At 39.6% G+C, this 25,693-nt stretch overlaps 1 protein-coding gene across 1 annotated transcript; it reads right to left on the reverse strand.

The window, feature by feature from the left end:
• Positions 1-1,266: 1,266 nt before the first annotated feature.
• On the reverse strand, positions 1,267-16,231 carry gipr (gastric inhibitory polypeptide receptor). Its single transcript, XM_038692527.1, has 14 exons — positions 16,166-16,231; positions 7,692-7,797; positions 7,451-7,558; positions 7,205-7,326; positions 6,965-7,071; positions 6,247-6,400; positions 5,805-5,964; positions 5,567-5,627; positions 5,311-5,380; positions 4,689-4,777; positions 3,165-3,303; positions 2,989-3,030; positions 2,072-2,197; positions 1,267-1,530 (listed from the first exon to the last, which is right to left on the reverse strand). The coding sequence occupies exons 1-14, from the start codon at positions 16,229-16,231 to the stop codon at positions 1,267-1,269; spliced, it is 1,614 nt and encodes a 537-aa protein (XP_038548455.1).
• Positions 16,232-25,693: the final 9,462 nt, after the last annotated feature.

The following is a 25,693-nucleotide window of genomic DNA, read 5'->3' on the forward strand; positions in this document are numbered from 1 at the left end:
AGACAGCGAGTTGGTACGATAGGCTTTCTCCAGTTTTTGCCCCATAACTAATTGAAATGTGGAAGAAAACAATTTAAGTTGTACAGTAGGAGAAGTATATTTTTAATTGGACAGTCTGATTAACTTAAAATGTATGAGGAAACAGCCCCACCTAGAACAAGTTGTTACTTCAATGTTCAAGATTTATGATGGTTCCTGATTTTACTCTACAAGATCATCCAGATGACTTGGTGCTTGCTCCTTGGCTTCATTTAATATGGTGGTTGCCCTCACCATCTTTCCACTAGATGGCAGCAGATGTTTCCTTTGGATTCCAGGAAATTGAAATAAGATTTTACACACAAAAAAACAGATAAACATTTAACAAAAGACCTCCTGAACTGTTACATGGCACCTCCCCCATTACCAGTGGAAAAAAGAGGCGTTTAGCACAAGCATCTTTAGGATGTTTGAAAAAAGTCAGGAGGTGGACCAACAAGAGGAAACAGCTCAAGTAAAGTTTGACTTTTCAGGAAAGTATAAGTGTCATCTCTGGAATGCTGTTTAGCAGTTTTTATTTGTGTTTGATGAGGACAAACTTTGAAGTATTAATTTTACATGATTACACTAATTTGTACGACAATAGTTAAGAAACAATGTAATTTTAATAGGTGAACAACTTGAGCTAAGAAACAACCAAACAACAGGAAATTATCCTATAACATGCTATAGTGTACTGTGGGGAGTATAATGAGATGAATATTTTTTAGGGTTGATATGACAATGAATGAAACAATGGTACCTTAGATGAGTGACTGGAGATTTGGCTTAATACTGATGATATCCACTTTACAGTAAAATTGTTCAATTAAACATTGTTTTGGCCCATTTCCATCTTTCAACACAAAACAATTTCAGCGGTAGAAACTCATGTTGCTTCCTCAGTGGGAATAAAATCAGAGAGGATGAGTCCTGTCAGTTGTTGATTTACACTGAAGGACATGAGCCCTTGAGTTCAAAGGATCCACAAATGGAAATTGTCTTAATTTTTCCCTTTGAAAGAGTGGTCAGAGATCAGTGTCAGCTACACCAGGAAATGCTGTTGCTTTAAGACATTTCAACAGGGTCAATGAAATACACGTACAACAGTCCAAGAGTGTCTTTAGATTCAAATGAAATGTTTTGTGATTAATTCTACAATTGTGACCTCGTAAATCCTCGCAGTCATTTGGTTAGTGAGTCTAATTGGCTTGACCGCACTAATCACTGATATTTCCTTATTTTGCTTCAGCAGTAGCTTTCACAACACTTCTCCTCATTTCCTCCTTCTCCTCCATCCTGTCTATGAGCAGAGATATAGCAGTAGGTCTTCAGCTGTCTGGCTCCCAGCTGGTCCTGGTGGGTGTAAGGGCGAGGAAAGGGGAGCTGAGGGTGAGGCGAGGTAGAGGAGTTGGGCGAGACGGAGAAGTGGCTGTCCTCTTGGCTATGAGCAGGCGGCAGACAGGGAGACTGATGGTGGCACTGGCTAGATGGTGGCATGCTGGCACCAACCTGCACAACAATTTATACAAAATGTTGTTTTTTTGTCCAAGAAGATCATGTGCAGGAAACACAAGTAACCTTTTCAACTGATTTATTGTACTATTTAGATCTCTCTACTATTTCTCATTCACATTCACATTCTCTAAAGAAATGACACAGATGTGTTTGTTTGACTTTGTATACCTTTTAAAAGTTGCTGAACTTTTCATCACCTCCTTTAGTATCTGTGGAATTTGCTGCTACATTTATATACAAAAGTCTCATTACCTTTACTTGTTACTTTTTTGTGATTTACAAATTGCCAAATAATCATAATATGTGTTTGTGACTCATGAGAATATGTTGGCGACATATTGTGTGTGCGAGTGTAGTGTAACAGCAGGTATCATTATCAAATCATGACAGATTTTAAACAACCCCATTAACATTAATAGTGAGAGAGATATATTCCTAAATTACTTGCACCATGTGATTTAGAGCTTTAAAGCCTGTACATAGAATCAAAGCAAGAAAAAAACACATTTTTAAAAATAATAATTTATGCATTTACAACATTTTGACAGGCTGCAGCATTGGCTCCCACCTGTGGTATGTTGCTGCCAGTGTTTCTGAGGTCATCAAGGTCGGTCATCCCCAGCTGCCACCTCTGCCATTTCTTCTTTATCTCTGCCTGCACCTGCAAGCAAAGGGTGTGTTACAGTGAGAGTAGCAGTAGTGTTATAATAACAAGTAAAGAAGACCTATTTCAAGGGAAAAAGGCCTTGGGCAAGACACTGTTCTCTACTCATAACCATAAAATGTAAACGAAGAGTATCCCTCCTATTGTAGCTGTGTCACTTTTGTACGACTAATTTATCAGTGAGATCTTAAGAGGAATTCTTCAACCTTATCTCGTTGATCTGTTTCTACGCAAGATCTCAGTTAAATTACCAAGAATGAGGTCTTTTCTGTTTCACAAAAACAGCAATAGCTCTAAACTGAAACACATACAGATATGAAGGCGCAGACGACGTCACAAAACATTGCTGTGGTGAAACAGGGAGGTTAGACAAATTGTGATATAATTATATATATATTTAAATATATATCTTATGTAATATATATTTATAGAGAGAGATCATTATTTCATCAACATCATCATCATTATATTACTATACGGAGGTTTCAGCTTGGATTTACTACAGCTGCTATGTGTAATGTCTCCACTACAATTAGGTCACATGGACATTTCACTTTTTAAAGGGGTAGTTTTATGGACCAAAAAAACATTATTTCATATTAGAAAATAAACTGTTAACTGGCACATGGTTTCAATCCATACAGTTACTTATACAGTACATGATAATACACAGAACTTTAATGCCTAATACCTCCAATGCCATATAGCATTGGGAGAATCACTGTCCACACACACAAACACAGACACACACACACACACACACACACACACAAAGACACACCACTTACCTCCTTGTTGACAAAACAGTAGAGGATGGCTACAAGTAAACCCTGTGAAGAGGGTAAATTACTTTTAATGTTGAACTGTACATACAAATATCTTGATAATGCTGCTGCTTTTATTTAGAAGTAATCTGAATGCAGATATTTTTTGCCAGGGTGGATGTGCAAAGTCATGACTGTACCTGGAAAGAGTTGAGGAAGAGCTGGAAAAAGAGGTTGATGTTGCGGAGGATGCCATCCGTGTGATCCTCTGTCAACATTGCAAAGACCACTTCATGGATCCCCAGCAACGGGATCAGGGTCAGGGTGGATTTGGCCAGTCTGGAGAGAAAGAGTAATGGAGTGTGTCTTTAGATCTGGCATCTCTACATTGTTTTGCTGAAAGACACTCCAGCAGGGTAGATGGCATTGCTTTGTTTGTTGAACACATGTTTCCCAGTTAAAAGACAGTAAGTCCCCATACACAAACCCAAATGCCCACAAGCTCTGACCATCTAGAAAAGTAAGTAAGTTACCATCCTCCAGAAAAGCATAATAGGAGATAAGAAAGTAGCTCTGCTTGATGGAAATTATTTTTATAAATTAGTCCATTTGTGCAAGATAGCCATCAGTTTTTGTGTGTTGCTGGTCAAGTTTATGTCAGAGGAAATCTAAGAGGCCTCTATTGCTTCTCCTCCTGTCTGAGTTTCTAAAAGCCTTTAGATCTCCTGGGTTTTATACTCACTGTCAAAGACATTGAGGTACACACGCACACACACAAAGTGAATCTAATTGAAAAATATTCTTCAAAAAGTATGATTAAAAATTAAACTTACACCTTTTCAGATTCACTGCGGCCCCTTGTTCCGGCAGCTTAGTTGAACAGTCTGAGCATTAACATCGATAATAGAATAAAATAAATACGAATGAATGTGATATCATGTGCCTTTAATATGAATTCCAATATAAGAAAAATACTGTTCATTCAGAGTTGATCTGTGAACATGTTGCAATAGGTTGGTATATTAGCCTGATGTTATATATATATATTTAAAAAAAAATGCTGTACTTTAATTAGATTTCCTTGCACATTTTATTATTCATTTAATTGTTGTAACATATTTTTGTGTGTTTTTATGGTTGCTGGCTTTATAGTTTATTGCATATATTTTACATATTTTTAAATGGCTGAGGAGAACATCCCCGAAGGGACAGTGAAGTAGAGTGAAGTAATATATCCCAGAGTTTCACAGTGACTAAATGCCATACAAACTCTGAAATAATTTAAATAACAGATGGTGCTGTTTCAGAGTCTGCCTCAGTCCTACTGACACAAAAAAAATCCACAGGGAAATTCTTCATACTTTTCGGCTTTGGAGTAAAAATACTGAACTTCATAACCCCACACAGGTCATCTGAAAGCTGTGTAAGCATACACTTTGCTTCTGTGCAACTTTTAGTCAAATATTACAAGGTCCTGTCAAGATATCAAAATGCTGACATGGGCTCTGTGCTCCTCCATTAATGCTAATTCTGCTCTGATCTTCTAATGCTCAAGTAAGGAGGTTTCCCACACTGCTGGTGTGTCCCACCCACAGTGTTCACCATGTTATTAACTTGACCTGAAAGCCTTAGCCTAATTTCTGTCTTGCCCACTAGAGAGATGTGTTTATAGGGGGAATTTTATTTTTTTATTTTGTTTCCTTCTGTTGAGTTTTCAGTCTTACCTGAATTTGTAGTCAGTGTATCTCATTTGATGAGCTTTCAGTTTTGAAACAAGAATATGGATGATCCGGATAAAGATGAATGAGTTCACCTAAAGAGAAAAAAAAACAAAACAGGGACATTTACAATCTTAATGATCATGCTTCATCATGCAAATTAGGTGATTATGACAGTTCACAACATGTATTCAGATCAGTTTAATTTAGCGCATTACACTACAGCTTTTTATGGTGACTTTGTTCACTCTACTTTCCCTACCAGGTCATCACTCTGTATGAACGGTCCAGGCTGGAAGCTACTATGAGTCACCCATGAATTTTAATCACTGACTGATTTCTGAAAGTCAGAAAATGTCCTACTTCATTACATTTACGTGTGTGTGTGTGTGTGTACACATGGTTGAATATTTTGAATGAAACAAAGAGTGCTGCAGGTTATGTACGTGTGGTATCTGCACTATGACACCTAACAACCCCCAACGTTTCCTGAAAAGGAACTGTGAGGACACATGATGTCAAAGGAAGTGCACTGTACAGATTGCATGTACAACTGCCAACCTGGAGCTCACAGGGCTGTAAATGTTCTGTTCTGTGTTTTCTGCATCTATATTGATATGCATGTTACCAGAATGGCGAGCAGGATGGGAGTGCGGATTATCCACCAGTGCACCTTGTTCTCATTGATCTCCCAACACCTACAATCACAAGCACAAAAAAAGACAATGCATCCTGAAATATTGGATGAGGTGGCAATTGAATAGACATATGTGTGTTGCAGTATGTTGTGTTTAATCAAATTCACTCTCAGTCTGTGGAACAGGCGCAGGAAGAATAAGAAAAAAAAAAGAGCTGCACACTGTCAAAAAGTAAATATGACTCACCTAGTGTTTTCAAACAGGTAACGTACAATAATCCAAGGAACCACAAAGAACACTGGTGTGCCTGACCCAAAACAGACAAATGTAAGCATAAAAAGTTCACAACACAACAGCACATTTAATCAATTTACACATTATGTGACCTGTTCAGTAATTAAGAGTATAGCACTCTTTTTTACGCTTCCTTTACATTTCAGCTCTGTATGATTATTTGTTTGTCTAAGTGTGTGTGTGTGTGTACCCCAGCCTATGAGTAGATATCCACAGAAGTAACGGTTTTCAGGGAATACCATCATCACCAGTAGGTTGTGCAGATACAGGCCTTCCACCAACAGCCAGTAGTAGTTGGCTCCCACACAGTACTGCATCAGCACCTGGGCCACGCGGCAGCCAGACACTGCCTAATGTGTGTGTATTCAAGAAGACAAAATAAGTTCTTGAGACATTTTTTGCGTGTTCATGTTCTGCTTAGCATCAACCAGAACCAAATGTTTTTAAATCAAGTCTCAAGTTTTTTAAGATCATAAGCAGATACCAAGTCAAGATGAAAGTTTCTAAGGGCACTGAACTCTGGCGTTTCCTACTCTCCTTTCTTTCTTTCTTTCTTTCTTTCTTTTTTTCTCTCTTTCTTTCTCTCTTTCTTCCTCTGTCTCTCACTTATTTTTATGTGTGTGTGTCCCAACCTGATCACTGAGTATTTCTGAGAAGTCCCTGCTATTTATGAACTCAGGAGTGTCTCTGCTCAGCAGAGCATCTCTGGTCAGGATGGAGACAGCTCGCAGAATGAATGATGCAAACAAGTTGGTGTGGATGTAGTTTCTGGTGCAGTGCAGCTTCCTGCAGACATCACACATACCACAGTGGTGTTAAACATATCAGAACAATGTTTAACATCCAGTCAGACTGCTCAGCAACTGACAGTTAAGTAAAGAAAACGACATTGAGAAAAATAAATCTCTTGTGAAAAGCCCACACTATGTTTCTCATGGCTAAACTTTGTCAGACATATGCTGAGTTTAAGGGTTAATCTGAGGTCTGTTTATTGTCATATTTACATTTTCGTGGTTGTGGCTTGTTGCTGTGATGTTTTTGCACTACAGTTAATGTCACTTTATACAACACTTGAAATGTTTCTGTAATTGTATTTTTCTTTTTTTATATTGGACAAAATGTCTCATCAAACTCTGTATTGATAAAAAAAAAATATGTTGTGTCTTTTAACAGCAACTGCATGATACTATATTTAAAGACTATATACAATTACACTCTTTGTGGAGAAAGTTACATATTGCCTTAGAGTAACTAAAGAGTACACAAACAATCAAAAACAGACTAAAATACTGAGTCAACGAGATGGGAAAATCCAAAATCAGTAAACAGATTGTAGAGGTGTAGGTATACCTGAAGAACACCAGAATAATCAAAGCCAGACAGAGACTGGCCAGACTAACACAGTAACCAACTGTGTACATGACTCTGAAGTAGGCTAAGATCATCATCTGCTTCTCCTGTACAAAGTACAAGCAACATATATAAAGATTGGATTAATACTGTGGACAGAAATGTAAAGTTTCTTTTTACAGATACCTTTTTTAAGGTCTCACTCTCTTCTGCCCAAAGTGTGTGTTTGCGTGTCTGTACCTGAGCTTCATGGTGGCTGTTGTCATTTTTGCACTGAGAAGGGTCCATCCAGGTGCGGTTGAAGATATCGGTGGTCCACTGACCATCAGGACCACACTTCCGCAACACAAAGCCGTTACGCACTACACAAACACACAGCAGTGGCTGAAACACACACCCTTGATAACAGACAATAGTACAGTGAGAATATTATGTGTTAGGGTCAGGGTAATGTGTGTGTGTGTGTGTGTAAGTATGCTCTCCTACCTTGATTGTACCAGGGCAGGTACCAGGGGCAGGGCACCTTAACTGTGGAGTTTAGTTTTCCATCTGACCAGCAGGCGTACTTGTCAAACATACGTCCACAGAACACACCTGAGGAGAGGAGAGCGGATGCGCAGTGTCTGTATGCATTTAATTTAGTTCAGGTTTAAAATGTGTCAAAGGTTAATTTGCCTTCATTAATGTATATTATAAAGAGTTTGTGTGTATTCATGGAGGGGTTTACCTTTGGGTCGGGGTTCTGTACTCATCTGTTGCAGACATTCATTCCTGTAGCGGATATATTTCTCCATCAGATGCTCCACACTTCCCCCTGACACACACAACAGACACTACAAACACACACACACACACACACACACACACACACGCAAATCAATACAACTCCCAATAGATCTTTCTTTTATAAAGCTTATCAAATAATGCTTTTATGGATGCTGTCAGAGAAGTGTTTACTTAAGTCTGTAATCATTTTGTAGTGTAACAACTCAAAACCTGGCTTAAGAAATGTGACTCAAATGGAGACACAGCAGACAGAGCGAAACAGATCTGAGAAAAGAGGCTGAAGATGGGGTAGAGAGAAATAGGGAAGGCAAGCCATGGAAGCCGTGTTGTATTGGAATACATTATCTTCAAAGGCATTTCTAATATTTGATCCATCCCCACTGACATAAGTGTGGACAAAAATGTTGATGTATTTCTTGTTTTCAAATAAGTTTCTAGACTGGCTACCGCCAAACAATTTCCCTCAAACTTAAATTGTAAGGGGGCATAAAAGATTTTTACATATTTACTCTCTTCTTTAACATCAAGCACATTGAGACATCATCAGTAAAATGTCTCTCTAGACAAATACCAGAGTTCTGTAAATGAGGAAGAGGATGAGGAATGTGTTTGAGGCCTTCATCACTCAGAGGTGTGCCAGGTTGGCTGCAGGGAGATCATCTCAAAGATTTACAGGACACCACAGAGTCACTGAGAGGTCATCAGAGGTCATGAAAAGGTGGATCATGAAACAGTCCCTTTACGCTCTGCAACATACCGCCTGGAAATACAGAAAACAAAGAAATTACATCCAAAAATGTGGTGTTTGGAAGCAGTGCTCAAAGTACATAAAACTACAAGTGATTGTTTCATCTTCCCACTCAATACAAGCTGCTAGATTGAATTAAGGACCAATGTGACTTTGGGGTATAAAGTCCCCATTGACATCAATAAGTGTGGACAAAATTTGTTTATTGCAAAGTACATTGCGAAAATCATTAACAAGTAATCTTGAAAACAGAGTCCATAAATATATGCAGTATACTTAATTTTTGTGTGATAATGAGATAATCATTTAATTAATTCTATATAACTTAAACTGTCCTCTTATGATTGTTATATAAAAGTGCTTAAGATTGTAATATGGAAATCAGGAATAAGGCAATCTGTGCCAAAAACAGACCTAATGAAATCGGTTCATTATTCAACTTTGTCAATAATAAAAACATACAGATCAAAATAACTCAACTGTGGGGCTAGAACCCTGAACATGTGGGGAGGCCAACATTATCAGTAAATTCATTTGAAATTGTGTGGAGGGTGTCAATCTGTATCTCTATCTGTGGATGTTTTCTGAGATTTGTGAATATGTAGAATCATTTGTAAATGTGTTTTACATTACAGTACTAAAAATACTTTTTACCATCCTCTCTGTGTAACTTGGGACTCTGATTAGTGGGTGTGCTTTCCAGCCATCAAAGCATGCAGAGGGAGAAACATAAAAGACTGCAGAGTAATCCTGTCTCTAATCCTCCTGTCAATACTGGTGATATAGCTAATCTAACTGACCAGGAAGTTTGTGGGCTGGCATGTGACAGGCATGGCCTGCTGTGCATTTAAGAGCAAGAAGGCTAAAAGACTGCATTACTCAGAAAAAGAGGATTTATTAGACAAAATAATGTGTGATGTAATATATTATTAATGGAAGATGGATTTGTCTTAATCATAACAAGGCTTAAGCCATGAGTATCTGAGTCAATACTGGTATCAGCTTTCAAAAACTTTTATAGTGTAAATCACATTATACCTACCCGAGTGATATGCAATGTACACTGCATATATTTACCATGTTAATATATTCACTACCTGTAGTGTATATATTAACACTTGGAGCAATGATGCATATTTGTGAAGAGGTAAATCTCAAGAGTCCTGCTTTGCTGTGTCTGGTGCTCAGGGTAACCTAAAACTACAGCCATGTTGCAAACATCTGGCACATTCAAGAATCCAAGCTTTAAGCATTAAGCTTCTCTCCTCTCCCAGCATCATCAATTATTAGTTCTCGTCATGCAGGTAAACGTGTCTCTATAGCTTGCATTTAACATTTGGCTTTTGAAAAGATATATTATCTCATGTCACTTTTTAAATCATGAAGGTAGGATTTGTTGCTTGTAGAGTGCTTTAGTTTTAACCGCATTTGTGTCCAGATCTGTCCCAGATCTTCACTCTGCTGCTTTTTTATGCCAGAACATAGAGTCTGATGTTATCAGTTGCAGAGCTCATAAGCATTTCATTTGTGTTTTCACATGTTTAATGTGAATTAAGAGAAAAATCTCAATGTAATATTGTTTTAAGATTTTGTTGAAAGTTTGCCCTACTTGTGAGTGCAGGGTGAGTCAGTGGTGATTCTGTAATTGGCATGGTCAATCAAGAACAAGCAGCATGAACGGGGTTGGGTTTAATTTTTTCACTACGCTAAGACCACAATTGTACATGGGTTCGTCAAAGAGGCACTTGGGCTTGGGACCATACTAAGGCCACTAAAATGCTTCTCTGGCATCCCTCCAGGACCCTGAGGCGTACAGGAAAGATTGTGGCTGAACCCTCCCACACTGGACACAAACTGTTTCAGACACTTCCCACTGGCAGGAGGCTGCGGACCGTCAGGACTAAAACCTCACACCACAAAACAGTTCTCATCCCATACTCCCCTAACCCCATGCTATAGTATGTGCACAATACACATACTGTGAACTCTGCACATTCCCTGGTAAATATATTGCACATCCCTGCAAAAACTGTTATTTAAAGTCTTCATTTCAATAACAGTCATTGTGCAAATTGTTAAAGGAATTTTCTGTATTTCTATTTATACTTCTTGACTTACCACACTTATCACACACTTGTCTTTTTTTAAATATATTTTCTACTTATTGTGTGTATTGTCATGTGCCAATATACCACAGAAACTTCCTTGTATGTGGATTCCTGATTCTGATTCTCTGATGTGACAATAGAAAATATATGAAAATGCTCCATTTCTGCAAAGACAGGTCCTGGTCAAATATGGGTTTCAAAAAAGGGCATAGAGCAGTTTTTGTGTTTTGTAGTAGTGTAGATGTTGTTTCAGATACTTAGTGAAATAATATTTGTGTTGATGTGAATTAGCATTCTGTGGGAAAAACAGCCCACATATCAACTTAAAAGTTAAAAACTCCACCAATGTAGCATTGCACTCATAAAACATTGTCAGACAGTAAAAAAAGACTTTAAATGGGTGTAGCAGAGCTAGAGACACCATCTTTTTTTTCCACAACCTGGTGCCTACATTACTGTTCAGGTGTGTTATTTAAGCAGTAGAGGCTAAAGTGGCTCCAACTGCTTTTTTTCATTATCAAATTTGTAGTCTTCAGCCCCAGCTGATGCTGCTTCAAATGACATCACATGAGACAATTTTATTTATTTGACTTCAGGCAGCTTCCTCTGGAGCCGCAAAAGCTTAACAAATTTTTTCACATATGCATAGTACTCCACAAGATCAGTAAACAGTGTAAATTAGGTGGAGTTTCTCTTTAACTGCTTTAATATAATACTAATAATGGGATCATTCTTGGAAAACCAATATCACTTAGCCGCTGCCACTGTCTAATGTCCAAGTCATGTAATGTGTCCTACTGTACAGTTTGTGTTCTTCACAGCTTTGGGTTTCATTTCAGAAACACAACAGTGCAATTATATGATATTACATTTTAAATATTCACTTTAAGAGCTATCTCTTACTGTGTAAAACTATTCTCCACCAGACTGGAGACTAAAACCAAACATTTGTGTATTAAAAATTTCCAGATCCACACAGCTATATAAAAAATTAAGATGGAGTTCAAGAACTGACAGAAATCAAAAATCATATCTAATATTACATAACAAAAGATTTTTAAGCTGCACTAAATGAAGCACACAGTAATGACAGTATTATCTGAGGTTCAGTTCCTCTGAATTAAATAAACACCGACATGACTTGCAAATATGCACCAGCTGCACAGTATATTATTATCAGAAAATGTTCATTATATATGCAGTCAGTGTTGAGTCATTAGAGTCATATGGAGGGAAAGAGGGATCTGAAAATGTATATAATATTTCATTATATATTTGGAGGAGCAGCAGCAGGCAGTGACTGAATTTGTTCTACACTATATCCATGTCTCTGTTACAAGTTTCACCTCAATGACAATACTATACTAATACAATAATCCTAATTATTTTCTGATTTATTTTATTATTAAAATCAACTCTTCTTCCATCCCTTGTGATTTTTTGTTGGTCTTTTTATTTCTGTCTCTAGAAAAAAATTAAACAGACTCACACACATTTGTCACAAAATGATAAATTACACTGGACCCCAGTCTTTCTAAACTGACTCTTGGAGATAATAAGCCCTTTCCCGTTAGAGTGAGCCTTTTTCCATGTTTAACAAAGTTCACTATTTCCTCTTAAATGAGACAACTCCCCTTTAGCCATCAACGTAAAACATAGAAGGGGAAATATGCGTTTTTGAAAGGGCAGCACAAGTTAAACAAATTTTCAGTGATTTGATGATGACAATTAAACTGATCAAATTATCTTCACTTGACTGACAGAGAACAGTGTGGGCTGCATGACATTTTAGAAGCCAGTGAACATGGGCTAGATGGCACAGCCAGATTGTGATGACAGGGAAAAATCATTTACGTGGCATTAGTACAGTAGTGGCATTTCCATAAAAGAAATATCTGTCCCATGTCAAATTTGTATCATGTCCAGCAGCAGCAACTGTGGTTTGTTTGAAGCAAGACAAGAGCAACAGGTGAGCAGCAATAGCCACCACAGTTTAAGAGAAGGGCAACTTAACCAACATGAAATCAAAGGAAACAGAACTGCTGCTCCCAGAGTGTGAATGAAAGGCAATCACAAACTACACAATGACCTTTCCTAATAAGAAGTCAGGAAGAACCACATCCCCTCCCCTAGTTTACCAAAATGTTAAAATGTTTCCTTTCCACCCCACTGTCGGCATAGAAATTCAGGTTTTGTGCGATATCACATACAGTAGATATTAATGTTGCATGATAACAATTCCGAGCTCCAAGTATAAAGTTTTGCTCCATTATAATTTCATGGATGAGGCCTTGTTTGACAGAAAGGCGGGGGCGAACTAGAAACACTTAAGTGCTCTATACAACAGAGGATCCTGACTAAAAGGAACAAAATTTAAGTAAACAAATGTTCTGTTAGGCTTTGTTGTTCTGTATTCGTTTCCCCACTTTAAATAAGTTTTTCCTTTAATTTGTCACTCATCTGCAGGGGCCCTCATGAACCCACAAAGATATAATAAATAGCTGTGGATGTGGGGAGGGGCCCATAGAGGGTCCAGAATTTTGTGCTATGCCCCTTCTCATCTGTGCTTTTAGCATTACAGTACTGTGTATTCAGGCATCACAGTATTTTTGCTGGTGAGGGCGAATTCTGCTCTTCTGTTGAATCTTAGAAACCCATTGTTTTGTGATTTTGCTGCTGATACTTTCATTAAAGGGACCTGGATGCAGGAAACTTGCACGCATGCAAAAACAAATACCCACTGAAAAGCAGACAGTGTTTCAGACCTGCAGAGCCTGAGAGTCTGTTTAGCCTCTTGTCCTTTTTTTCTGCACACTGTCAGCTGGAGCTATTGTTGTTCACCTCACTGACAGACACATGCACAGTTGGGCCTGGCTGTGGTACAATACATAGATACATACACACACGCACACAGACATGCACACTAGCCAGTTAGCTTGGGTAATACTGTCGCCCACAGGTTGTTTATATAACAATGCTAGCAGATTGTGTGTGTGTGTTTGTGTTGTAACCAGCTTTCCCAGATACCTGCCATACTTGTGTTTCACCACCACCAGGGCTGCATGTAATAATTCACACCACTAGTATAACTCAGTAATTACCCACTTTACAATGATGCTCTGACAGGCTTGTTGAGTAATGATTCTTTTATTGTTCTCTCTTTGTTCTTTCTTTTTTCATTAAGTACATACCTATACAGCAAGTTTGAAATTGTAGCTACTTTTTTCATTATTAATAACCTTAAAACGTCAAATTTAATTAGAATGGTAATTTCATGATCCCACAGTGAAATACCTTCACGGTAATACCCGACAATACCTGATGATTATCATTATCATTTTTTTCTTGCTTCCCATAACTCCACATGGAGGTCAGAGGTCAGGAATTCACTGTGTTACTCAACATTAAATTCACCATCACACTGACTCCTCCTTCACCTAAAAATAAATTTACATATCGATACGTACATGTTTGATCTTCTTCAGCTCACCTTCAATCATTCTTTAATCATTACAGAATACAGAGCTGTGCCCATGTATGTGACCCTTAGCACAGCACAGCACAGCACAGCATGGTTTCACTGCAATGAACATAGCCTTTTATATTGATGTCCATAGCCTACACTTGTAAAAATCTTTACATTTGTTTGTGTCTTTGTCCTTTTCATTCCGTCACTACCATCACTCTGCCAGGCATTTACTAAGCTTACTTAATCCCTGCCGACTACCTGCCATATTATCATGCAATGATAAACAATTACAATGAACGATTCCCAATAATCATTCACAAAGAAAATGCAAACACTGGAAAAGGCTGTGCACTGGTCACAAAATGTTAATCAAAATCCAAGGCAAAGGCTGCATGATGAGAGCATAAAGGAAAAGAAGAAATGTAGTCCTCACCTAGGAAGAGAAATGTTGTGTTTTCACTGTAAAATTCTGCAACCAAATCCAGCTGTGCAGGAGATAAATTAAGCAAGTCCGCCGCGTCCCAGACTGTTGTCCCGAAGGCAATCACATAATGCGATCACTGAAGTCTCTCTCTCTCTCCCACTCTCTTTTATCCCCCACTCCCTCCCTCTCCACCTCCTGAAGGATGGTGTTTATGTTTTGCTTCCTCTCACTAAAGGCAACTGTTCCTTCGGACCCCAGATTTTTTGGTTTCACTTCTCTTTAATAGCTATGACATAAAAATCATGATGGATGCGATTCCGCAAGTTCACTATGTTTGATTAATATTTATTGATCAAGGGCCTAGCAACACATAGCCTTACTTGTTCTACTGTATACTACTACTAACAATAATCATAGTAATAAAATCAGTTTTGACCACTTTTTGCACTGGTTAGGAATGACAAAGTGAAAGGCATGGGCATATTATGTTGATGTTTGTGTGTTAATAAATGTGAATTTATAGCAAATTATGTATTTGGTGTTATAAGGTGTGAATGTGTATCTCTTCACGCTAAAGTTGCAAGTGGTTTAGTAACTACATTAATAACTCAAAGACTGATCATGTTTGCATTAAACCAAGACAGTAACTTTTCCTCTTGGTGCAGATGATGATGCATATCTCTTGTCAAGCTCTGGACCCTTGTTGCATCCTGTAATCTTCTCTAATATAATCAAAAATGTCCTTTAAAATAATAAGTGTAAATCAATCACAACAGGGGTGGAGGACGTTAGCAGTCCATCACTTTGATTGACTGTACATGAAGGCACTAGATTTCTAATGAGCTTTACCTACAGCAAGACACCATTTTAATGCATGTTATCTGTAGCTTGAGGATGCTGTTTGCTGTCATAGTGGTGTGACTCAGACCTTACCACAACAAATGTTGCACCTGTGCTTCTGAGCAGCTTTTTCAAACCTCAGTAACAGCCATATTAAGCATGTGCAAATTAGGAATCTGTGAACTGAAACATAACCTCTCCTCAACAACTGCTGTCAACATTTTTAATGTTAAATATTTCAAACCTCAAAGAAAGTGAAAAGTGAAAACTATTTCTTACATAAATTAAGGCTTGAGACGATGATACAATGTGATATTTTTATTCAGTGCAGAGTTTTCTTGATAGGACAAAAACCACCATTACATGCTAGTAACATTTGTTCAGTGTAAGCCTCATGTTTGACCGTTTGTACAGAATAACATGACTGGGTGTCACGAAAGACCATCTTTACCAATCACACAGACTTTTGACTATACCCACCCATCCTCATTCATGTGTGCTTGCATGCAAATTCACACACCAGCACATACAGACATACTTGGTCAGGTTGCGAGATACGTCAGAAACACAGAACCAAAGGTTCCCCTTCGAGGGAACTCGAACTGCGTTGGTGACGACACTATGGGAACGCCTCTGGGGGTGGCAGGGCTGAATCATGAATGAAACTACTCCAATCCTATTGCCGTTGCTAGAACGGTAGTGTCTGATGGCGTAACTGGAGGCGTATATAAGCACGCCGGCACACAGGACACATCAGCTTTTTTCTATTCAGCAGGCACTCTGAGTATGTTTGAAAACTCCACTACCAAGAAAATTGTTGTCTTACTTGGAAGTCCTGACGAAGCAGAAGAGACCATGTCTGGTAATCAGTTCCGACAACGTGTTTTTCCATGCCCACGCTACATCACAGCTGGGGATACTCATGAGATGTGTGTTTCCTGTCGGGGGATGTCGCACGCCCAGACAGCTCTCGAGAGGGCTGCCTGCGGCCATTGCGAGGCCCTGTCCCTGAGGGTGCTGCCGTCTCGTGTGGCTCTCTTTTCGGAAGACGGTCGGATACGCCCTCCCCGTGGCTCAGGCCCCTCGGTAGCTGAGGCGTCGCGGCGGCTGTGGTCATGGGGATCGCAGCACGATATCTCCGAGGGCGTCGGGACAGCGTTCCAAGGTTCCCACTTGGGACCTGGCAGTGGTTCTCGAAGCGGTGGCTGAGGCCCCCTTCGAACCCCTGTAGTCGGCTGAGGCCAAGCACCTGACCCTTAAGATGGCCTGTCTTCTCGCTATCACCTCTCTGAGGAGGGTGGGGGATCTCCATGCACTTTCGGTTTCTCCTCAATGCCTGGAGTTTGCCCCAGGGAGGGTCAGAGCCATCCTGCACCCCTGTCTGGGCTATGTCCCTAAGGTTCCGTCCAGTTTGGCAGGGTCCACGGTGCTGCAGGTGTTTCATCCCCCACCTCATGTGACTACTAGAGGCATGGCGGCCTCTAGGGCCCTACTCTCAGGGGCTTCACTCCAGGATTTGTGTGAGGCAGCTGGCTGGGCCACTCCTCACACTTTCATCCGGTTTTACAGTCTGGACCTTCCTTCTGCACCCGGCACCCGGGTGCTCTCGTCTTAGTCTTGCCTACGGGTTACTGCACGCTTGGGGCAGGCGGGGGTTTTGCCGTGGCCTAGTGGGTATCTCGTTCCCATAGTGTCATCACCGACGCAGTTTGAGTTCCCTGGAAGGGGAACGTCTCGGGTTACTTATGTAACCCTTGTTCCCCGAGAAGGGGAACGAGACACTGCGTCCGCCACATCTCACCCCGCCTGGAGTGCCTTGCTTCATAGCAAAGAGCTGACGTTTCCGGTATGCTGGCGTGCTTCTATACGCCTCCAGTTACGCCATCACATGCTACCTTTCTAGCAATGCCAATAGGATTGGAGTAGTTTCATTCATGATTTCAGCCCTGCCACGCCCAGAGGCGTTCCCATAGTCTCGTTCCCCTTCTCGGGGAACAAGGGTTACATACGTAACCCGAGATGTTTTCTAATGAGCAATTGGAATTGCAATTGGATATTTGAACAGATGAAAGGTTAGGGGGCTGAAAGGGAGAAATAGGCTTCTAACAACTGAAACAGATACATACTGTATGTCAGTAACAATGTGTGTCAAATCTGCAGTGCGGAACTTTTGTCTCCCCTTTCTGACAGTGTAAGTAATTACACAACATTGTGAACACGTACTTATCACATATAGGCACTGTTGCTACATTGCTCCTTTTTCAGCTCTGGCAAACCAGTCATTGTTGGTTGGCAAAAAGGAAAAGGAAAGGTACTTTATTGTCACAAATACATGTAGTGAAATTCATTCTCTGCATTTAAACCATCGCTCAAGGGAGCAGGGGCAGCCACTATACTGCGCCCAGGGACCAACTCCAGATCTACAGCACTGTCCTGGTCAGTGGCACTGACTGGAGAACCAAACATGACACAATTAGAAAAATCTATTGAGTCATTTTTCATGATCACAGAAAGTTGCTTTAGGTCTTCTTCAGACCACTAATGGTACTATCAATATTGCAGGTTTCAATGTTTTAATTACACAACAGAGGTTTCCATAAAAACAATACAATACCTTGTTACCTTGTAAGCACATATCAATTTACTGATGACATAATGACCTCTCAATAAACCACAGTGATGTGTAATAAACCATCAAACTGAATTTCCTTCTACCATTGTTTTGTACTCATATTAGTTTCATTTTGAATAAATAAAAAAATATACATTGTTGGTTACATATTTTTGTGCAAGCTATGCATCAGCTGATTTGAGATGAATGAATGAACCTGTTTGGTCCAAAACACGGAAGTGTAAATTAAGCATTAATAAATGGATGGATGGGAGGAGGTTAGCAGGGCTGATGAAGACAGGAGGCAGGCAGGCTGATGAGTGGGGAGAAGAGCTGGAGACTTAGCTGAGGCGACGTGTGGGAAGATGGCTGGGCGGAGACGCTGGCACTGGAATCCTGAGGCACAGGACAAAAACCCAGTTAGCCAAGGGCATGGCGAGAAATAAACCACAAAAGCACACTAGAAACATCTTTGGCCGAGAGTCACACTGTACCACTGAATTAGATAGAACAATCTGGCCCATGATTTGCACGAGAACTGGGGTACTTAACTGAGAGTTGATGAGCTGATTGTAGGCAGGTGTGGCGATGTGCCAGGAGAGGTAAGCCACACACACACACACACACAAACACGAGAAGAGGTGACAGAGGAATCCACAAGCGCAGGACCATAACCCTCCCAGTCCTCCCAGCTAAGGGCATTTTAGGGAGAGGAAGAAAAGACACATGGAAAAGTCGTCAACAACTGTCAATTTTGTTGTGTTACCTTCAGATAGACCAGAAGGCCGGTGGGAGATTCACGGGAGCAGTGATGTGGGTAATGCAGGCAAAGAGTTTTCTATCCAGAGCATTTGCATCCATAGGAGCAGGCAGAACCTTGGGAATCCCAGCTTGGGTGACAAAGGTGGAATCAAAAATCCACTTGAGCTGAGGGAGAGAATTATTGTGGCAAGTAAGTAACTGCATGTGGCACTGGTGGTATGGTGGAGGTATGGCTCATCAGGACCCCTCCAATTACATCTTTAACATGATCAGCAAGCCTTCCTTGCAAAGCGACTTCATCCCATCACCCACTCTCTGTTGCCAAAATCCTAAATTCCACCGCATACAAGCTGGTCAAAAGTCGGCCATGAAAGTTGAGTAGAAATTATGTATAGGTTATCCCCTTCCCCATCATGCTGTTGCCCACCGAGAAGCTCGGCCAGAAAGTAAATTCAAAATAAAAAGCTATACAGGACTTATCTAAGGAGTAGGTGGCCGGTTGCTGCTGAAACAGGAGAGGGCATTGGAGAAGAAGGCATTCACAGGTTCACAGATCTGCCAAGCAACGTTCAGAGATGGCAAAAATGGCTCACTGGTGAGCAGACAGGACTGGGGATAAAGTAGGGGCCTCTGGAGGAGGAGAAGGAGTGGGAGGGCGGCCATCAAACTTACTGTGTCCTTTCAGGGAGGTAATTTTCAAACCAGCCAACAGACTACTCAGACAACCAAATAGTGAGCAGCCGTTGCTTCATATAAGAGTGGTCAGCTGTCTTGAAGGCCTTTGAGACACTGATAAAAAAAAGCAGCACAAACCTTTTTACAATCCAGTGTCAGTCATGGCGTCAACAACCTTAAAGGAAGCCGTGACGGTAGACAGGTGCACTGAGAAAACATTATTAGCACTCAGGAACTCCTTCAATTGATTATTTACCAATTCTTCAAGGACCTTAGATAAGACACTTAAATTGGAAATAGTCCTGTATTTGTTAAGTGAAGTAGGGTCACGGCCACATTTTTGAGGTTAAAGATACCTGTTAAGGGTTTAGCAATATAATCAGCTGCAACTTTTAAAACACATTCTTCCAGATTATCAGAACTTGCAGGTTTTTTAGTGTCCAGCAGAAGAAGAGCTCTGTGAACTTCATCAACAGAGAAGGGAACCACATCACAAGGCTCACCATCAAAAATGTAACTAAAAAAAGTTATGTCTGAGGATGGCATGGTTTTTTACAGTGCGGACTTGCATGATATTACATTTTCTTTCTGAATACAAGGAGAAGACATTTTTTGGAAGAGAGGGTGCACATTAAGTGATGTATATCGTCTGCATGTTCCAGCAGTCTAGCAGCTCTCTGATGAAAAAATAGAGTAGAGTGACATGGAAAGAGAGATATTCAAAGAGTGTGTTTACCTTTCCTTCAGGGCAGTTTGTTGCACCAAGTATCCTGTGTTTCTTTTTTTTTGGTCTTATAATAAGTATGATGAATTACAGGCATTTTTGTCGTTATGCATTACTCATACACAACCTGAGACCATAAATATTCATTAGAGGGGAACACAAGACGCTTCCCATCCAAAACAAAATAAATGGTTAGTTCTTACTCCCCTTAGGAACATCACACCGGGTCCAAATGCAAACAGATGCCCTGCATATATTCAGTGCTCAACAAATAATGTGACAAATACTTCATCACCTCAAAATCAATCCCACCCTATCTTCTTTATATTATTCCCTCATGATTCTTTTCCTCAATGAGACACCACTGACCACCAGCCAGTAGAGAAATATGATGAAAATGAATGCATTATCAATTAATTATGGTTATTAATTTTATAATGTGTGTTTATAAATTCATGCGCAGTGGTATATAACGCCAGTTGCTCTGTGTCTGCTTAATGAAGAGTTTGTTTCTGTGGGTATTTATTTATGTGAGTTTTGTTTCCCCTTCACTCCACTGAAAAATTAAAGCTTGGGTAGACAACATTGGAGAAACTAACAAGAGACAGCTAGATTTTTAAAGTATTCAATGGAAAAAATCATTATTTCAGACAGAATTACATGATTGGCTGTGCTTATTCAAGTCCTGCCACAGCCAAAGATTTCTTTTATTATTGTGTCATAACTTTTGATTTATTGATTACGGAATACTGGAATAAATTTCCCTAGCTTTGAATGAATTTACTTGAAAGAACGATATAGGTATTTCAATTTTAAATAAGTCATTAGTTAATGTATTTTAAATGATCCTCCTTCTGACTTAGATCTATTCAGTAATCAAACTTAAAATAAGATGTAACTGTAGGGAAAGCTATGCTCCCAGAGTACCTGACAAGTAATTAATGAGACAGCGAGGCAAAAAGTGTGAGTCAAGATGAGTAAAGATAGCTGCAATAGGTTTTGCTTGTGAGCAATGACAGATATACAGAGATGGGCTTATTGAAAACAAGAAGATTACAGATGGGTAGAATATAAACACATCTCTAACAACAGGATGATTAACAACATATAATAAAGACTCCTATGTTTCAACTTTTCCCTTGTTGCTACAGTGATTTAGTGTTAAAGTTTTCCTTACTGTTAAAGATTGTGGTCATGGTTTGAAGATATCACTGTTTGGAGTTGGTGAGAGACAGGACAGAATTTGTGGATTGTGGTCTCTGGTATCAAAGTTAGACACCTTGTACGTCCAACCTGCCATCCACTCTGACCTCTTGCTTAAGAAGTTGTTTTTCTGGTGAGGACAGTTCTGAGACCACAGCGTGCCCGTGTTTCTGTAGTGTTGACTGGCCATGAATTCTCCCCTGGGGTGCCATCAGAGCTGAATGTGTGCTATGTAGTTTTAAACAGATTCTCCTGTGTGATTGGGCAGTGCAGATACACAAAGCAAAACAGTCATGAACGGCAATACAGAAAATATCAGTATTTTGCACAAAGCAGGTCACACACACACAAACAAACACCACCATGTCATTAAGACTGTGTATCCATCATTGACTGTATCAATCTCACAGTGGCAGAGAAATTATAGCGATAAAAGAAAATGACAAGAGCAGATTTTGAGATTTTTATGCTCCACTATGGTGTATTTATCGTTTTCTTGTCCCTGCAATCCAAGGGAGGTAAAGCTTTATGGGATGTCAAAGCAATGGAGATTAAATATAACCCTATTATACTTGCCAAAGAGGAAATGCAATTAGAATGTGTGAATATAATGTCCTGAAGTTATTGTTTTGTCCATAGTATCAGTATCAGTAGTAATATCAAAACATGGTCTAATATCACAAAGTACAAATGCATCTAAGTGCTGACTATTTTCACACATTATATCAGGAGAGGCACACTTATAATAAATATAATTTGCTGCTCTTAACAACAAAATGTACCAGATGCTGTTATTATTCATCTCAACATGCATTTTCATTACTACAGAGACCCTTTTCTCCTGTGTACACAAACCCACATTTACAGGAAGTGCTCTCTCTCTAGAGTCATTGAAAAGTCTTTTAAGTGTTTATTGACATAATTAGAAACATTATTGTCTTACTCTGATTATTGTTCCGCGGGTTATGAGGCTTGTGAATGATTTGATTGCATTTTATTAAAGTTTTACACAATCTGTGTGAACACAAAGATCAAATAGTAATTCTTAATCCATTTAAGGCTTGCGCATGTCTTCATTACTAAAAGCTGTAAGATTTGTGTGCAAAAGACTTCATTATGTAATGTCCATACTGTGGCTCACACTTTGTATTACACAAATCCCAGCAGCTGGTGCTTTTAATGTATGTACATTTTTACGTTTTTAGTCCACATGGGCTACACCACCACCTCTTTGGTCCAATGTGGAGCTGTAGGTAGCTGTCCTCAGACCACCCGACGAAGCCCCCAACACACCTTTATGCTCCTCCTCTTTGTCCTTGCTGATGCGGCCCATGATGCAGGAGTTGTCCGAGAACATCTGGAGATAACATGTTCCAGAGTTGAGTTTAAAGTCAGAGGTATAGACGGTCAACTGTAACGATGACAATACAGTTCCTTGGTGAGCGTCTGTTGCTCAATACAGGTCTTGCAGCCTGACATACTGCAGCCTGCCAGTGAGTTAGTCTGTAATCCAGGCTACCATGTCATGGTCCACCTGCATGGCTGAGAGCTTCTCTGCAAGGAAGAGTAGCTGAATGGAATTGAAAGCACTGGAGAAGTTGAAAAGCATCACTCTCACTGTGCTTCCAGGCCAGGTTGGTTCTGTGACGGTACAGCATCATTTATTGATGAATTCAGTTATATTATTTGACCTTGATATCTTTTGCTATATTTCTTCAGTTTTGGTGCTCCACAATGCTCATCATAAACTCAGCATGCATGCATACCAGTGCAGGTATGGTTCTATTTTCTTAGTTCACAAAATGCCCCTGATGGGTACAAAATTAACTTCAACTAAAATACGTTTTTATATTCTCTGATAGTTGATTTTTATATAAAATTACTAATTTCACAAATGTACACACATGTACCATTATAGTGTGGCTTGCAGCTTGAGGTGTAAATGTATTAAGATGCAGGAAGAGATTTTCTTGTAGGTTTTTAGTATGGCCACTTGAGGGCAGCAGAATATTTTTCTCTGGTTATTTATTTGGACAATGTAGTGCCATATTGAGACAGATTTTTATTCTACTCCTCTCCTTGTTTCAGTACTTAGGAAGAAAGAATGTTATATTTGTATAAAAAAAAGGGGGATGTGTGTTTAACCATGAGCTTCTCTTTTAAGTTGGAACATTCAGACCTGCAAATCTAATTGAGAAGGATTATTTTGAATGACCTCCATCTGTTGGCAGTATTTTTGTCTTTTGGTGTCACAGCCCAACATACATTTCTTTTTTAAGGGTCTTACTCAACTCTTCTCGGCCAGTAGATGTTCAGTGAGAGGAGAATATTACTCATTACTCTCCTACCCACATTATACCATTTCATGACCTTATATGATCCCCTAGCTCTCTCTCACATTAGGCTACATTCCTTCCAAACCTCCAAAATTCATTCTACACCAAATGCTACCATGTTTCTTATCTACACTCAATTGGAGAACACTGCTGGAATGTGATGTCAGGAACTGTTTTCCTGACTTTCCTCTGCCTGGGAACTTTATCAGCAGGTATGTAAGCTCGTATCTGCCTCCCCAATGAGCTAATAAGCTGATGTTCCACCAAAAATACACACAGATGCTACATTATACACACACACACACACACACACACACACACACAGGGATATTGCAGGTACAATCTAACTGCAGGAATTTCTGATGAAGTCCTGAACGTCTTTCTCTAACTGGGATAATAATAAAATTTAGACTAGGACTCTAATGTCAGCCCAGGCCAATCTCCATTCATTCACGACAGACTGCTTATACTGTAACCGTTTTGTTGACAGTTTTTTTCTGCTTACTACTGCTTATGCCAGTAAAATATCTTTCTGTTTTATTACTAATACACAAAAACTGCTTGAACTATCCAGAAAGTGCCTTAAGTTCCAATTGCACTTCCACAATTAACACATCAGTATATATATGATTTTTGAGTGTTTGTTCTGCACCTGGCATTTCCTTTGAGCTCTGACCAGACTTGTGATCATAGCAAAGCTCTGGTATCTCGGATTAGCTGGAGGTCTTTCCACCAAACAGAAAAGAGCATACAGGTCTTTATTTTCAACATTATTTCCTCTCATTCACATTTCCTGCTTTCCTACACGGCAGGGTCAACCATTTATTACTTAGAGTAGTAGTGTTTATTTATGAAGTGACATGAGCTACAATGACATACATTGGTAAGTACTGTTAACAGACATTTCACTTAAACAGGATATTATACATATCCATTACACACTATACATACAGTATAATCCAACACTACATACCTGCAAAACTCACTATGAAGTAGAGTCAACACCACTGTGAGACACAGTCTCTGCAGTACTTGTCTGTTGAATTGTCTTGTGATTATGCCTATTTCCTGCATTTGCCATTGACGGCAACATTGCCCAGCACCATTGCTCTAAAAGTTGCTCCGTATGTCATCAGCTTTAGTTTTTTGTGTTTTGAACATGTAGTCAGAGACTGAGACTGACCAAAAATTAAGCAACAGTGGAGGAAACTTCACCCAACAGCAGTCTTAGTAGAAAATGGTTCTTATTGAGAATGTTTCTTTTATTAGGACAAACAAAAGAACGCATTCTGGTTCTGTAATTTTCTGTTCTCTAAGATTACAAGAAAAGCATTCTTTTTGAGTCATTTCCTTTGTGGTTTGTGTTAAGGTTTAGATTTGGATTTAGATTTCTTGCTGTTGCAGGTAAGAAACCTCAGTGAATTTCTGTTCCCACCGAGTGGAAACAGTGAGCCAGTGTTGTTTATAGGGAGGGGGGGATTGCTTTATCTTTCTGACTTCAGGTGCTAGGCAACCTCTCTGCCCTTCACATTCCCCAGTATCGGTCAGGTGACCAGAGTTTGGCCAGAGCCAGCAGAGCATGGCCGGAGAGAAAGAATGCATTTTTTTTTCTTCTTTCTTTTTTTCAGTCGACCAGGTTTAAGTATTTGATGAAATTCAGTTTCATCACAGCCCCAGCACACTTTGGTTTACTAGACCACTGTTTGCTTTACACAACAGTTTTCTTGGTTGTTGTTGTTTCTTGTCAAAACATGAAAATCTCACTTTTCTCCCTCACACTCAGTTTTTTCAAATAAAAATTAAGAGTTTCATTTGATATGCTGCTATTTAGAAACAGGGAACCCTGTGTATTTTTGGATGGCTGCAAGGTGTATGTATCAATGATTAGCTTCACTATTGACCAAACATGCCCGAGGGTCTTAGACAAGTCACTGGAACGGCACTCAGGAAGTGCTGCTCACTGATAAACATGCTTTGCAATCATGATGCTCTTTCACGCCTCTGTGGAAATAGATCAGTTTATTTACTCTACATTTAGTGGTT

Source organism: Micropterus salmoides, unplaced genomic scaffold, assembly GCF_014851395.1.
Source record: "Micropterus salmoides isolate LMB-PRFRI ecotype aquatic unplaced genomic scaffold, ASM1485139v1 Ms_hic_scaffold_3, whole genome shotgun sequence".
NCBI classification, from domain to species: Eukaryota; Metazoa; Chordata; class Actinopteri; order Centrarchiformes; family Centrarchidae; genus Micropterus; species Micropterus salmoides.

What these genes read in the sequence shown, in the direction of transcription:
- gipr (XM_038692527.1), bottom strand. Translation starts at nt 16,231, where the DNA reads ATGGAAAAACACGTTGTCGGAACTGATTACCAGACATGGTCTCTTCTG. An exon ending in CCTGCCCTGGTACAATCAAG is followed by an intron (nt 7,327 to 7,450) that starts GTAGGAGAGCAT and finishes GTGTTTGTGTAG; the next exon opens with TGCGTAACGGCTTTGTGTTG. An exon ending in ACAGCCACCATGAAGCTCAG is followed by an intron (nt 7,072 to 7,204) that starts GTACAGACACGC and finishes TACTTTGTACAG; the next exon opens with GAGAAGCAGATGATGATCTT.